Source organism: Lynx rufus, unplaced genomic scaffold (genome assembly GCF_022079265.1).
Source record: "Lynx rufus isolate CCGP_SWC_20201006 ecotype Redwood Valley unplaced genomic scaffold, mLynRuf1.p SCAF_14, whole genome shotgun sequence".
NCBI lineage: Eukaryota > Metazoa > Chordata > Mammalia > Carnivora > Felidae > Lynx > Lynx rufus.
Genome location: NW_025814828.1, coordinates 41856976 through 41870545, shown reverse-complemented (window position 1 = coordinate 41870545; position 13570 = coordinate 41856976). Strand labels below are relative to the sequence as shown.

At 39.9% G+C, this 13570-nt stretch overlaps 1 protein-coding gene across 4 annotated transcripts in view; it reads left to right on the top strand.

Annotated features, from left to right (window-relative positions):
• Positions 1–13364, top strand: part of ZNF182 (zinc finger protein 182) — a 35842-nt gene extending 22478 nt beyond the window's left edge. For 3 of the 4 annotated variants that reach the window (XM_047076160.1, XM_047076159.1, XM_047076162.1), the window contains 3 exons: positions 6292–6418; positions 6730–6825; positions 11315–13364. In XM_047076160.1, coding sequence (XP_046932116.1) covers positions 6292–6418; positions 6730–6825; positions 11315–12945 — 1854 coding nt within the window. In that variant the 3' untranslated portion in view covers positions 12946–13364. The remainder of the gene's footprint in view (positions 1–6291; positions 6419–6729; positions 6826–11314) is intronic. The other variant, XM_047076163.1, reaches the window with a different exon arrangement.
• The last annotated feature ends 206 nt before the right edge of the window (positions 13365–13570 follow it).

The window sequence follows — 13570 nt, the reverse complement described above, 5'->3', positions numbered from 1 at the left end:
CATAGTATTGTTGCTTTTCTCTTACTGCTTTTAAGATTTTCTTGTTATCCTTGGGGTGCCTGGGTGGCTCAGTCGGTTGAGCCTTTGACTCTTGTTTCGGCTTGGGTCATGATCTCATGGTTTGTGGGTTTGATCCCCACATCAGGCTCTGTGCTGACAGTGTAGAGCCTGCTTGGGATTCTCTCTTTCTCCTTCTCTCTCTGCCCCTTCCTGGCTCGTGCACACTCATGCACTCTCTGTCTCTCTCTCTCTCTAAATAAATAAATAAACCTAAAAAAAATATTTTCTCACTATCCTTAACTTCTACCATTATAATTATAATGTGTCCTGGTGTGTTTTTCTTTGGGTTCATCTTAATTTGAACTCTCTGGGCTTCTTGAACTTGAATGTATGTATCCTTCCCCAGGTTAGGGAAGTTTTCAGCCACTATTTCTTCATGAAATTTTATGATCCTTTTTCTCTTCTCCTTCTGGAACTCTTACAATGCAAATATTATTCTGCTTAATGTTGTGCCTGTGGTCCTTTAAGATATCCTGACTTTTAGTTCTTTTTTTACCTTGCTGCTCTTTCTGACTGTTTTCCATTGCTTTGTCTTATGGTCCTCTGATTTGTGCTTCCATTTCATTCATTCAACTTTTGAACCCCTCTAGTGTATTTTTCAGTTTAGTTATAACTTCTGTTTGGTACTTATATATATTTTTCTTTTTGTTGAAGTTCTTACTGTGTTCATCCATTCTTCTCCTGAGATCAGTGAGTATCTTTACGACCATCACTTAGAATTCTTTATTGGGTAGGTTGCTAATCTCTATTTCATTAAAGTCTTTTTCTGAGGATTTGCCTTCTTCTTTGGTTTGGAACATATTCCTCTGTCTCCTCGTTTTGCATGTCTCTCTGCGTTTGTCTGTATATATTAGGTAAAACAGCTACCTCCCTCAGTCTTGAAGGAGCAGTCTTGTGTAGGAAATGTTCCATGTGGCCCAGAATTCTCCCTTGGCCATCAGAGTCTGGCACTCTGTGGGTGTCTCTTGTGTGGGCTGCATGTGCATGCTGGCTCTGATAGGGCCGGCCATAGCTGCTGTGTGGGGAGGTCAGGACTCAGAACACTTGCCTGGCTTTGTTGTGACTGGACTGCTTCATGGGGAGAGTGGGATTCAAGCTGTTAGCCCATCCATTGTGGCTTGGTCTCTGCATGGGGAGGGCAGGGCTCATGGCACTCACCCTATCCATTCACAGCTTAGCCACTATGTGGGAAGGTGGGGATGGGTCACTGACCTGGCCTCTTTGCATCTTGGCCACTGAGCAGGGAGAATGGGGCTTGGGATGCTTCACCTGTCATTCCTGTGGCTTGGTCTCTGCGAAGGTTGCATGGTGCTTGGGGTGCTAGCCCAGCCCTGTTGTGGGTTGGGCACTATGCAGGGTGCGTGGGGTGCTAATCCAGCCCAGTTATGGCATGGGGTGGGCAGAGCATGGCCTCTGGTGCTAGTAAGCACCAAAAATGGTGCCTGTTGGTTTCATCACCATCAAATTAGGATGAGATTGCTAAAATGCCATTGTCCAGTGCTTCCATCCCCAGATAAAGTCCTTGTAAGTTCCTGCCTCTGTGACAGCTGCTTTGAGTGGGATCTATATGTTCCCTGTAGTACTATGATTCTCCTGATCTTAATCCCCATTGGTTTTCAAAACTAGACATGTTGGGGTCTTATTTTTCTGATGCTGGCCCCCAGGGTTGGGGCTTGCTGAAGTGGGGCACAATCCCTTTACTCTTTGAGTAGAGTTCCATATTTTTGGGATCCCTTCTGATTGTGGGGTCACCACGTCTGTGATGGGTGGGTTCCCAGGCAAGGCTCTGGTCTGTCATTGCCTCTCCTGCCCTTCTCAGTGTGTCTCCTTGTCTTTTGTTATGGATGTGCTGTTCATCTAGTTCTCAGGTCCTTTTTAGAGGAAAATTATTCCACATATAGCTGGAAGTTTGTTGTGTCCATGGGAAGAGGTGATTTCATGGTCTTCCCACAGGGCCATCTTGAACTCCTCTCTCATTGTGGTTTTATTTTGCAGTTTCCTGATGTTAAGTATCTTTATATGTACCTATTTGTAATTTGTATATCTGTTTTGGCTTAATATCTTTTGCGTTTTTTTAGTTTTGAGAGTTCTTTATGTATTCTCAATATAACTTTTTTTTTTTTTTGGCCAGAATGTGATTTGTAAATATTTTGTTTCATTCTGTGGCTTTTTCTTCTCCTTTTTTTTAAAAAAAAATTTTTTTCAATGTTTATTTTTGGGACAGAGAGAGACAGAGTATGAACGGGGGAGGGGCAGAGAGAGAGGGAGACACAGAATCGGAAACAGGCTCCAAGCTCCGAGCCATCAGCCCAGAGCCCGACGCGGGGCTTGACCTCACGGACTGTGAGATCGTGACCTGGCTGAAGTCGGACGCTTAACCGACTGCGCCACCCAGGCTCCCCAGCTTTTTCTTCTCTTAACAGTGTCTTTGAATTTTACTGTCCCACCTAAGAAATATTTGGCTACCCTAATGTTAAAAAGGTTTTCTCCTTATTTTCTTCTCGAAATTTTATAGGTTTAGATTTTGCATTAGGTCTGTGATCTATTTTGAGTCTAAGTTTTATATATATTGGAGGTATTTACTGGAGGTTTTTTCTGCGTATTTATATCCAATTGTTCCAGCACCATTTGTTGAAATGGGAACTCCCATTTTCCATTGAATTGCCATTGCACTTTTTCTAAAGTTTATTTATTTTTGAGAGAGAGAGAACGGAACTAGGGAGGGGCAGGGAGAGAGGGAGAGAGAGGATCCTAAATAGGCTCTGCACTGTCGGCATGGAATCCAGGGAAGGGCTCAAACCCTCAAACTGTGCGATCATGACCTGAGCCGAAATCAAGAGTTGGACACTCAACTGACTGAGCCACTCAGACGCCCCTACCTTTGCACTTTTGTCAAAAATAATGTTTAAGTATAAAGAGATAAAGTACATTTAATTATATGTGAAATGCAGTTTATATGTGAACAACTTGATGCATTAGCACAAAGTGAACACACCGTGTAGTCACCCTCCAGGTCAAGATTAGAACATAACGAGGACCTCAATCCACACTCATGCCTTCTCCCAATCAGTACCACCCACAAAGATAATCAGTCACTCCTGATTTTTAGCATCATGGATTGGCCCTGCCTGTTTTCTTACTATTTTTAAATAGAATCATGCAGCATGTACTCTTGTGTCTGGATTCTTTTGTTCATCAGTACATCTGCAAGATTCATCTTTGTTGGATGTGTAGTTGTAGTTCATTTATTTTCATTACCACCCAGGATCCCATTAAGTGACTGTGCCACAATTTACCCGTTGTGTATTGAGGGACATTTGAATTTTTTCCACAGTTTTCGTTTTAGAAGTAGTGCTTGTGTGAACATCCCTGTACTTGTTTTCTAGAGCATATGTGCATGATTTTCTTTAAGCCGTGTACCTAGAAGTAAATTCTACTATTGCTGGGTCATAACATGGAAATTGTTAACTTTAGTAAACAGTGTCAAACTGTTTCCCCAAGCAACTCTGCCAGTTTATATTCCTACTAAGTATGTGAGAGTTCTCATTTCAACACAATCTTACAATATTTTAGTCTGCTTAATTGTAACCTTTCTTTTTAAAAAAAATTTTTTTTTTTAACGTTTATTTATTTTTGAGACAGAGAGAGACAGAGCATGGACGGGGGAGGGTCAGAGAGAGAGAGGGAGACACAGAATCTGAAACAGGCTCCAGGCTCTGAGCTGTCTGCACAGAGCCCGATGCGGGGCTTGAACTCACAAACCGCAAGATCATGACCTGAGCCGAAGTTGGACGCTTAACCGACTGAGCCACCCAGGCGCCCCTAATTATATAACCTTTCTAGTGGGGGCATAGTAGTGTCTCAGCATGCTTAAAACTTCATTTATGTGGGTGCTAATTGCATTGAGTACATTTAAGTGGTTGCCTGAGTGCTAATGGGGTTGAGTACGTTTTCTTATGTTCATAGGTCATTGAGGTTTTCTTTTTAGTGAAGTACATATTCACATCTCTTCTCTGGTTTTCTGTGTTGTGTGTTTCTTATTGATTTGTAGGACTTTTGTTATGTTCCAGATAAGATCCCTTTATCACTTTTTAATGTTTATTTATTTTTGAGTGAGAGACAGAGAGTGAGTGTGGGAGGGACAGAGAGAGGGGGGGAGACATAGAATCCAAGTGGGCTCCAGGCTCTGAGCTGTCAGCACAGAGCCCGACGTGGGGCTCAAACTCATGAACCGTGAGATCATGACCTAAGCTGAAGTCAGATGCTTAACCGACTGAGCCCCCCAGGCGCCCCCTTTATCACTTTTGAGTGTAGCAGATAGTCTTCCCATTTAAAGCTTGCCTTTTTACTTTTGTACTTAAAAAACATTTTTTTAACGTTTCTTTATTTTTGAGAGAGAGAGAGAGAGAGAGAGAGAGAGTGCAAGCAGGGGAGGGGCAGAGAGAGAGGGAGACAGAATCTGAAACAGGCTCCAGGTTCTGAGATGTCAGCACAGAGCCCGATGCAGGGCTCGAACCCACAAACCATGAGATCATGACTTGAATCAAAGTCGGATGCTTAACCAACTGAGCCACCCAGGTGCCCTGTACCTTTTTAAAATGTAAATTCCAGTTAGGTAACATACAGTGTAATATTAGTTTCAGGTGTACAATTTAGTGATTCAACACTTAGATACAACATCCAGTGCTCATCACAAGTGCACTCCTTAAATCCCCATCACCCATTTCATCCATCCCTGCACCCACCTCCCCTCTGATAACCGTCAGTTTGGTCTCTATAGTCAAAAGTCTTTCTTGGCTTGCCTCTTTCCCTCTTTTGTTTTCTCCTTTCATCATTCATTTTGTTTTCTAAATTCCATGTATGAGTAAAATCATATGGTATTTATCTTTCTCTGACTTATTTCACTAAGCATAACTCTAGTTCCATCCATGTTGTAAATGGCAAGATTTCATCCTTTTTTATGGCTGAGTGATATTCTGTCATATATATATATATATATATATACATATATATATATATGTATATATATATATATATATGACAGAATATATATATATATATATATATATATATATATATATACACACACACACACCACTTCTTCCTTATCCATTCATGAGTCAGTGGACATTTGGGCTCTTTCCGTAATTTGGCTATTGTAAATAATCCTGGTATAAACATTGAGGTGCATGTATCCCTTTCAAGTTAGTATTTTTGTATTGTTTGGGTAAATAGCTAGTAGTGCAATTGCTGGATCATAGAGTAGTTCTATTTTTAGCTTTTTGAGGACCCTCTCTACTGTTTTCCAGAGTGGCTGCACCAGTTTACATTCCTACCACCCTTGCCCCATATCCTTGCCAACACCTGTTGTTTCTTGTGTTGTTAATTTTAGCCATTCTGACAGGCTGAGGTGATATCTCATTGTGGTTTTGATTTGTATTTCCCTGACTGCGGTGCTATTAATCTTGTAACATTTTAAAGCCTTTTCTTTATGAGTAGCTCTTTTCACATCTTGTTTTAGAATTCTTTCCCTACCCTAGGACTATGAAAACATTTTCCTTTATTGTTTTCTAGCCACCTTATTGTATTATCTTTCACATTAGATTTACAATTTATCTGTAGTTGATTTTTGTGTATAGTGAGTTAGTGGCTAAGTGTGATTTTTTTCCCCCCATGTAGATATCCAGTAATCCATCCACATTTATTTGAAAAGCTCATCCTCTCCCCACTGCTTTGTAGGGCCAACTTTTTCATAACTCAGGTATCCATACACATTTGGATTTTTTAAAAATTCTTTAATGTTTATTTATTTTGGAGGGGGGGACAGAGAGAGAGGGAGACAAAGAACCTGAAGCAGGTTCCAGGCTCTGAGCTGTCAGCATAGAACCTGAATCGGGCTCGAACTCAAGAACCATGAGATCATGACCTGAGCCAAAGTTGGACGCGTAACCGACTGAGCCACCCAGGTGCCCCTGGATTCTATTTTTAGTTCTACTGGACTATTTGTCTATCCTTGTGCGAATACCACAATCTCTTTTGTATATTCGATATACTTAGAGAATATTCCATATATTTGATGGAGTAGTTTTTCTACCATGATTTGTGATTTTCCAACAATGTAGGCCTCTTGTATTAAGTCATCACCATGAACTGGGAACCCAATCAGAAGTTCCTTTCATCCTCCTCACCCGGTGGTCAGTATTTTAGAATAAAAGGAATGTACAATTACAGGGACTCGTGACATTTGAGGATGTGGCTGTGGATTTCACCCACGAGGAGTGGCAGTACCTGAACCCTTCACAGAAGTCTCTGTACAGAGAAGTGATGCTAGAGACCTATAGCAACCTGGTCTCTGTGGGTAAGAATGGCTTCCTCAGGTAACTTTGCTGTTTGTGATTGTCTCTGACAGAGGGTGTATCCTTTCTCAATTTTGAAATCTTGTAAGACCTCTGAACTGCTTGAAAAGTTTGACATTGAATTCTGGGGATCAAAGTTCCTTTTCCCCCCTTTGCTTTCCTGACAGGGTGTTTGTGAACTCAAAACCCAGGTGAAGTGGTTTGACTTGACCATTATGTCAATTGATAGGTCTCTTGTGCTGCCCCACACTCCACCTTCTTCTTTCTCAGAGGCTCTGAAGACCAAGAAGGTGTCACTGTCATTTCTCATTAGCAGGGCAGCAGGTTACCAAACCAGACCTCATCCTCAAATTGGAGGTAGAAGAGCCATGCCTGGCAGAGACAAAAATCTCAATTTGGGACTTTCCAGGTAAGCGGGCGATTGACTCAGACGATGGTGACACTAAGTGCCACCTTGTCACCCAGGAGTAAGGACCTCTGAAAGGGCTTTCAGGAATGTCTTGAGAAAGGTTGTGACCATTTGATGTTGTTAGTTAGGGACATGAATATCTCAGACATAAGACTGACATCCTCACCCTTATCCCATACTCATCAGACCACTCCCCTTAAGTTGGTGCTCACCCACAAATTTCTGCACAGCTCCTTTTCCCGGCATGGAAGTGTCTTAGCTGCATGTCCCTGCCCCTAAGCCCTGCCACTTCTCCCATTCTCATTTCCCTTGCTGCCTTGTCTAAAGCCGGACCCACATTAGTCACAGGCCTAGGAACAAAGGCTCTAATTCCATATTGGATTACCTGATTCCATTCATTTTAGATATTCCTATCACATTTGCTCTCCTAAAAAATCTTGATTATCTTTTTTAATTTTTTTTTCAACGTTTATTTATTTTTGGGACAGAGAGAGACAGAGCATGAACGGGGGAGGGGCAGAGAGAGAGGGAGACACAGAATCGGAAACAGGCTCCAGGCTCCGAGCCATCAGCCCAGAGCCTGACGCGGGGCTCGAACTCACGGACCACGAGATCGTGACCTGGCTGAAGTCGGACGCTTAACCGACTGCGCCACCCAGGCGCCCCTTGATTATCTTTTTTAAAAAATAGCTTTATTGAGATATAATGCACAGACCATAAAATTCACTCTTTTGAAGTCTGCAGATTCAGTGATTTTTAGGATATTCACCCAGTTATGAGACTATCACCACTATCTAATTCTAGAACATTATCGTCACCCCAAAAAGAAACCCTTACCCCTTATCAGTCAGTGTCCATTTCTTCCTTCCCCCAGCCCCTGGCACTTACTGATCTACTTTCTGCCTCTATGGTTTTTCCTATTCTGGAAATTTCATATAAATGGAACCATACAAAATGTGGTGCACTATCTCTTCTATACCTCAAAAGTAAATAAGTAAACTTTAAAGAAATAAAAGGGAAAAAAAGATGGACAGGAATCATTTGTAGGTTATAAGAAATAAGAATCCAAGTAGCTATAAGCACACCCAGCACCTAGATGCTGATTTCTCAATACCATTCCCCACTAAAAAGGAATCGAACATCCTTGGAGAAGCTGCTGATTCTAGGTCTGAAACAGGGAAAGTACAGTGTGAACTGAGAAAGAAAGAATATGAATGAATCCCCAGCAGGCTCTGTGCTATCAGCGCACAGCATGATATGAGGCTTGATCCCATGAACCATGAGATCATGACTTGAGCCAAAACCAAGAGTTGGATGCTTAACCAATTGAGCCACCTCAGGCGCCCCTCCTCTTTTATTTTTATAAAGTAACTGGTTGTCTTTTAGTTTCCCACATTCTGGACTTTGCTAAGTCCCCTATGGTGGTATTTAACATACTCCTCTGTCCCTTGTTTTTCTTGTAAATTGGTGGTTAGATTTTGAAATTTGATCAGATTCAGGGTTTTATGTTTTCTTTTAGCAAGTTTACTTCCTAGCTGGTATAACATCCTTCCATCAGGAGGCATGGTTGTCTATTGTAATGATGAGTTATCGGTGATTATTGCTCAGATCTATTCATTAATGTTTGCAAGGTGGTGATATTCTATCATTCCTTCTTTGTTGATTAGCTGGAATATTTCTATAAAGAGGATTGCCCTTCATCTATTATTTGGTTACATGTTAGTTCCATGAGTTCCATATGAGTTGCATATGTTTTTCCATATATTTACCAGTTTTAAAAAATAAGGAGTTGGTTTTGTAGCATCATTCAAAAGGTGACTAATATGTCCTTTTTGAGGATCCATATTTTATTTTTTAATCCACTGCCTTATTCTTACTGTGAATCAAACTGCCCTGTCTCTGGCCAGTGGAAACCCTTTCAAGTTGGCTCCTGAGTCTTTGCTTCCTTGCTTTCTGTTACAAGATGTTCCAGGCTCATTTTATATATTTTCCATCTCCGGCCTGGAATCAGCCATTTCTCTAAGGATCCCTGGTTTTTTAGGGGTAAAAAGTGTTTTCAGACCACAATTTAGACATTATGGAATTGTTTCTAGGCCTTTTTATTGACAAAGCTAGGAACTATGTTTTAAAAAAAAGATTTTAAAGTATATCATCTGTTCAAATTGGTATTTCCAAATCAAATTCTCTGCTTAAAGGTTTTTACTTTGTTAATCTTAACATCTGATGGTAATATTATTAGTATTATTCTGAAACTGCTAAATGTCTATAGTGGTTTCAATTAATTGAGGTAATCACGTTGGTGCCATTAAGAATCAAGACTTTTCAGCATGGTTGTTTGGAAATACAGATGAGGGTATAATTATTATTATGGAAGCCTTTTAAATTCAGTTTTGCTTTATGATTATATAAAATATTGCCTTGGTTCCAAAGTCAAATCTAGAAAACAAGGTATATTTAAAGAAGTTCAGCTGCTTTCCCTCCATCTCATTCTCTTCCTTCCTTTTTCCTATAAGTAATCATTTATTAAAATTTAAAGGTATAGTCTTCCATTGTTTATATGATGAGCCCATATAAATATATATTTATATATTTCTTTCTTTAGAAAAATGGTAGCCTATTATGTACAGTTTTATTCACCTTTTTTTCACTTAATGGTGAAGAACATGTTGAATATATTGACATATTCCTTATTTCTTCTTATAGGAGTATAGTGGCTCTTAATCATAATAGTAGTTGTTATTGTAGTAGTAGCATCAGTTGTTCTAGCAAACAGTTGAAAGTACTTCCTATGTGCCATGCATGCCCTGTTATAAGCAGGTTAATCCTATCAACATTTGAGTAAGCACTATTACAACTCCTGTTTCCAGATGGGAAATAAAATACAAGTAGATTAGGTAAGTTGCTCAGGTCACAGAGCAAGTGAATGGTTGAGCCAGGATTTGATCCTGGGCTAGAGAGCTTATGACCCTAACTATGCTGCTTCTTACCACCTAATGAGGTCCAGATTCAGTAGATGCTTGGTGGAGCTTGGGTCCCATCAGATGTATTTTATAAAAGCTTTTCCTGTGATTCTGATGTTCATGCCTGGTTAAGAACTAGTGCTTTGCTAATATAATTAAGGATGTCATAGGAACATGATCCATTTTAAACTTCAGTATTACTGTTGTAAGTGTTATCGTTGTTAAATCTAAATGGTAATATGAGTCTTTTTTTACTCTTTCATCTTTTTTGTACATTTGATAATTTTCATACAGAATTTTAGGAGAAGGTAGGAAAAAATTAAACTACAAAAATGATTAAAATTCAGTATATATGCAAAAAGTATTTACCATATTTTATTGACTTCAAGATCCAGTTGATTTTTTTAAATTTAATTTTAGAGAGTGTGTGAGTGAGGGAGAGGGCTAGAGGGAGGGAGAGAATCTTGAGTGGGCTCCATGCTCAGTGCAGAGCCCAACACGAGTCTTGATCCCACAACCCTGGGATCATGACCTGAGCCCACATCAAGAGTTGGCCAGCCACTCAACTGACTGAGCCACCCAGGTGCCCCAAGATCCAATTAAATTTAATACATACCACTAAGAAAAATTGCCACCAATTAATTTATGACATGTCATTGATTATAAGGTACATCTGGATTCAGAGATGTTAAAATGTGAAATAATATGCATCTTGCAATTGGTGAAATATGGTATATTTAAGGCAAGGCTTTGCAACTTTAACTGTCTAAATGAGTGGTACAGATGACTACTTTAGAAATTAACAAAAATTATATAGGAAGGTCAGAGTAAGCTTTTGTGAAAAGACTGAATTGCTCCTTGAAAGTTATCGATATTCTGATCATAGCAAAATATGGAAGACTGGGCTATGTGAGTGATAGAACATGAGGAAGGGTTTTTAGTGAAAATAATGTAGATAGGAGCAGAAGGTGGTGTTGACAAACTGCAAGCTTGGATGACTCCAGATTGGGCAGAGATCTTTAAGGTGATCTCTGTTTTTGTAAGGCTAATCTTTCTAGATCTTTTTATCCTATTCACTAAGAATGTGGATGCAGGATTGTAAAATTTGAGTCCACTAATCACACTGTTGTATTTCTACCTAGTTAGAAATAGTGTAAGTTGGTACAGTTAAGAGTTCATATGATAAATGAAGGGTGATAAAGTCCCCAGAATTGATGGAAATCAGAGATGATGTAAAAGTAGAAGATGAAGTAAAAGTAAGAAAGACTGAGATATCAAGGTAAGATTGTTTTTGGTAACAAAAAGACTAGGAGGTGGGAGTTTAGTGAAAGAACAGGATTTGACCATCAAAATTCTCTCTAGGAACTCATAAAATGAGATAATTATATCAGCTCTCCCCATGCTTTAATAAAATCACGTTTTTGCACCCAAACAAAAATAGTATTGGCTTTTATATGGTAGGGGATTTTTAAAGAAGTTCCATTACATAATGTTAAGTTACAAAAATGGTTTATTGTACTTCCTTCTAGAAGCCTATCAAGTTGATGAACAGATTGAGAGACAGCACCAGGATGACCAAGATAGGTATTTGTTGATGCAAATTGGATTCCCTGACAAGACAACAATTTTCACCAGGACTGGCCCTGACTATAATGAATTTGGAAATATACTTCATCTTAGTACAAACTTTGTGGCTTCAATACAAAGATCCCATAAACATGAGTCATTTGGAAATAATATGGTAGATAATTTAGACCTATTTACCAGAAGTTCTGTAGGAAAGAAACATGATAATGGATGTGCAAAATTATTCTTCCACACTGAGTATGAGAAAACAACTCCTGGAGTAAAACCCCATGGATATAAAGAATGTGGGAAGGCCCTGAGGCGAAAGAAAGGTCTTAGTCTACAAGAGAGAATTAAAAATGGAGAGAAACCCTTTGAATGCACTGCATGTAGGAAAACATTCAGCAAGAAGTCACACCTCATTGTACATTGGAGAACTCACACAGGAGAGAAACCCTTTGGATGTACTGAATGTGGAAAAGCCTTTAGCCAAAAATCTCAGCTCATTATACATTTGAGAAGTCATACAGGAGAGCGACCCTTTGAGTGTCCAGAATGTGGAAAAGCCTTCAGAGAAAAGTCAACTGTCATCATACATTACAGGACTCATACAGGAGAGAAGCCTTATGAATGTAACGAATGTGGAAAAGCCTTCACACAGAAGTCAAACCTCATTGTCCATCAGAAAACCCATACAGGAGAGAAAACTTATGAATGCACTAAATGTGGGGAATCTTTCATACAGAAGCTTGATCTAATTATACATCATAGTACTCATACAGGAAAGAAACCACATGAATGTAATGAGTGTAAGAAAACTTTCAGTGATAAGTCAACTCTCATTATACATCAAAGAACTCATACAGGAGAGAAACCTCATAAATGTACCGAATGTGGGAAGTCTTTCAATGAGAAGTCAACCCTCATCGTGCATCAGAGAACTCATACAGGAGAGAAACCCTATGAGTGTGATGTGTGTGGGAAAACCTTCACCCAAAAATCAAACCTTGGTGTACATCAGAGAACCCATTCAGGAGAGAAACCTTTTGAATGTAATGAATGTGAGAAAGCATTCTCTCAGAAATCCTATCTTATGCTACACCAGAGGGGTCACACAGGAGAGAAGCCCTATGAATGCAGTGAATGTGAAAAAGCATTTTCCCAGAAATCATACCTCATTATACATCAAAGAACTCATACAGAAGAAAAACCATATAAATGTAATGAATGTGGCAAAGCCTTCCGAGAAAAGTCCAAGCTCATTATACATCAGAGAATTCATACAGGAGAGAAACCTTACGAATGTCCCGTATGTTGGAAAGCTTTTAGTCAAAAGTCACAGCTCATAATACATCAGCGAACACACACAGGAGAGAAACCCTATGCATGTTCTGAGTGTGGCAAAGCCTTCAGAGAAAAATCCACATTCACTGTACACCAGCGAACTCATACTGGAGAGAAACCCTACAAGTGTACAGAATGTGGGAAAGCCTTTACCCAAAAATCAAACCTTATCGTACATCAGAGAACACATACGGGAAAGAAAGCCCACGGAAAAGGCCACGGCCGGAAGTCAAAGCTCATTGCACATTAGAGAGTATATCAGTGGTGCCTGTTAAATGTTAATGTTCACTGAAGGAAGTTTTTGTCAGTTTAGTTAACATTTTAAAAGTATGTTCGGACTTCTGGTTTAAATATGGGGAATAAAGCCAGCCTCTCTTTTTTTCATCTCATTCTTCACCCAGAAACTACCAGGATGAAAAGCAGAAGTATAATCTCTGTATCTAACAAAATGAGGAGATAGCTAAAACCTTGATGGGAGTGCTGCCAGAGGCAGAGGGAAGCAAGCAGTGGTGCAGCAGATTTTAGAGAGAACACTCAAGGCTGCAGATGTGAGACAGCACTGGGAAGGACTCTTAGTTGAGGTTTAGGATATACTCTGAGTGTAAGACCACATACATCCACAAGAGTAGCAGAGGGCATGGGCAGGTGGGAGATAGGATATTTCCTAGACCCACTTGGGGTCTGAGGAGAGACAGAGGCCTCGACAAGGAATCGCTCAGACAAGCCATATTTGTAGAAAGTAGTCTGTACTCCTGAGAGGAGCACTTGGCAGGGGCTGGGGCAAGAGAAGGGAGTGTTCCTTGTGAAGAACCCTTCAGCTGCACCTGTTTACTGACTGGAGAAATCAACTCTAAAAGAAATAGCAAATGGAGAAA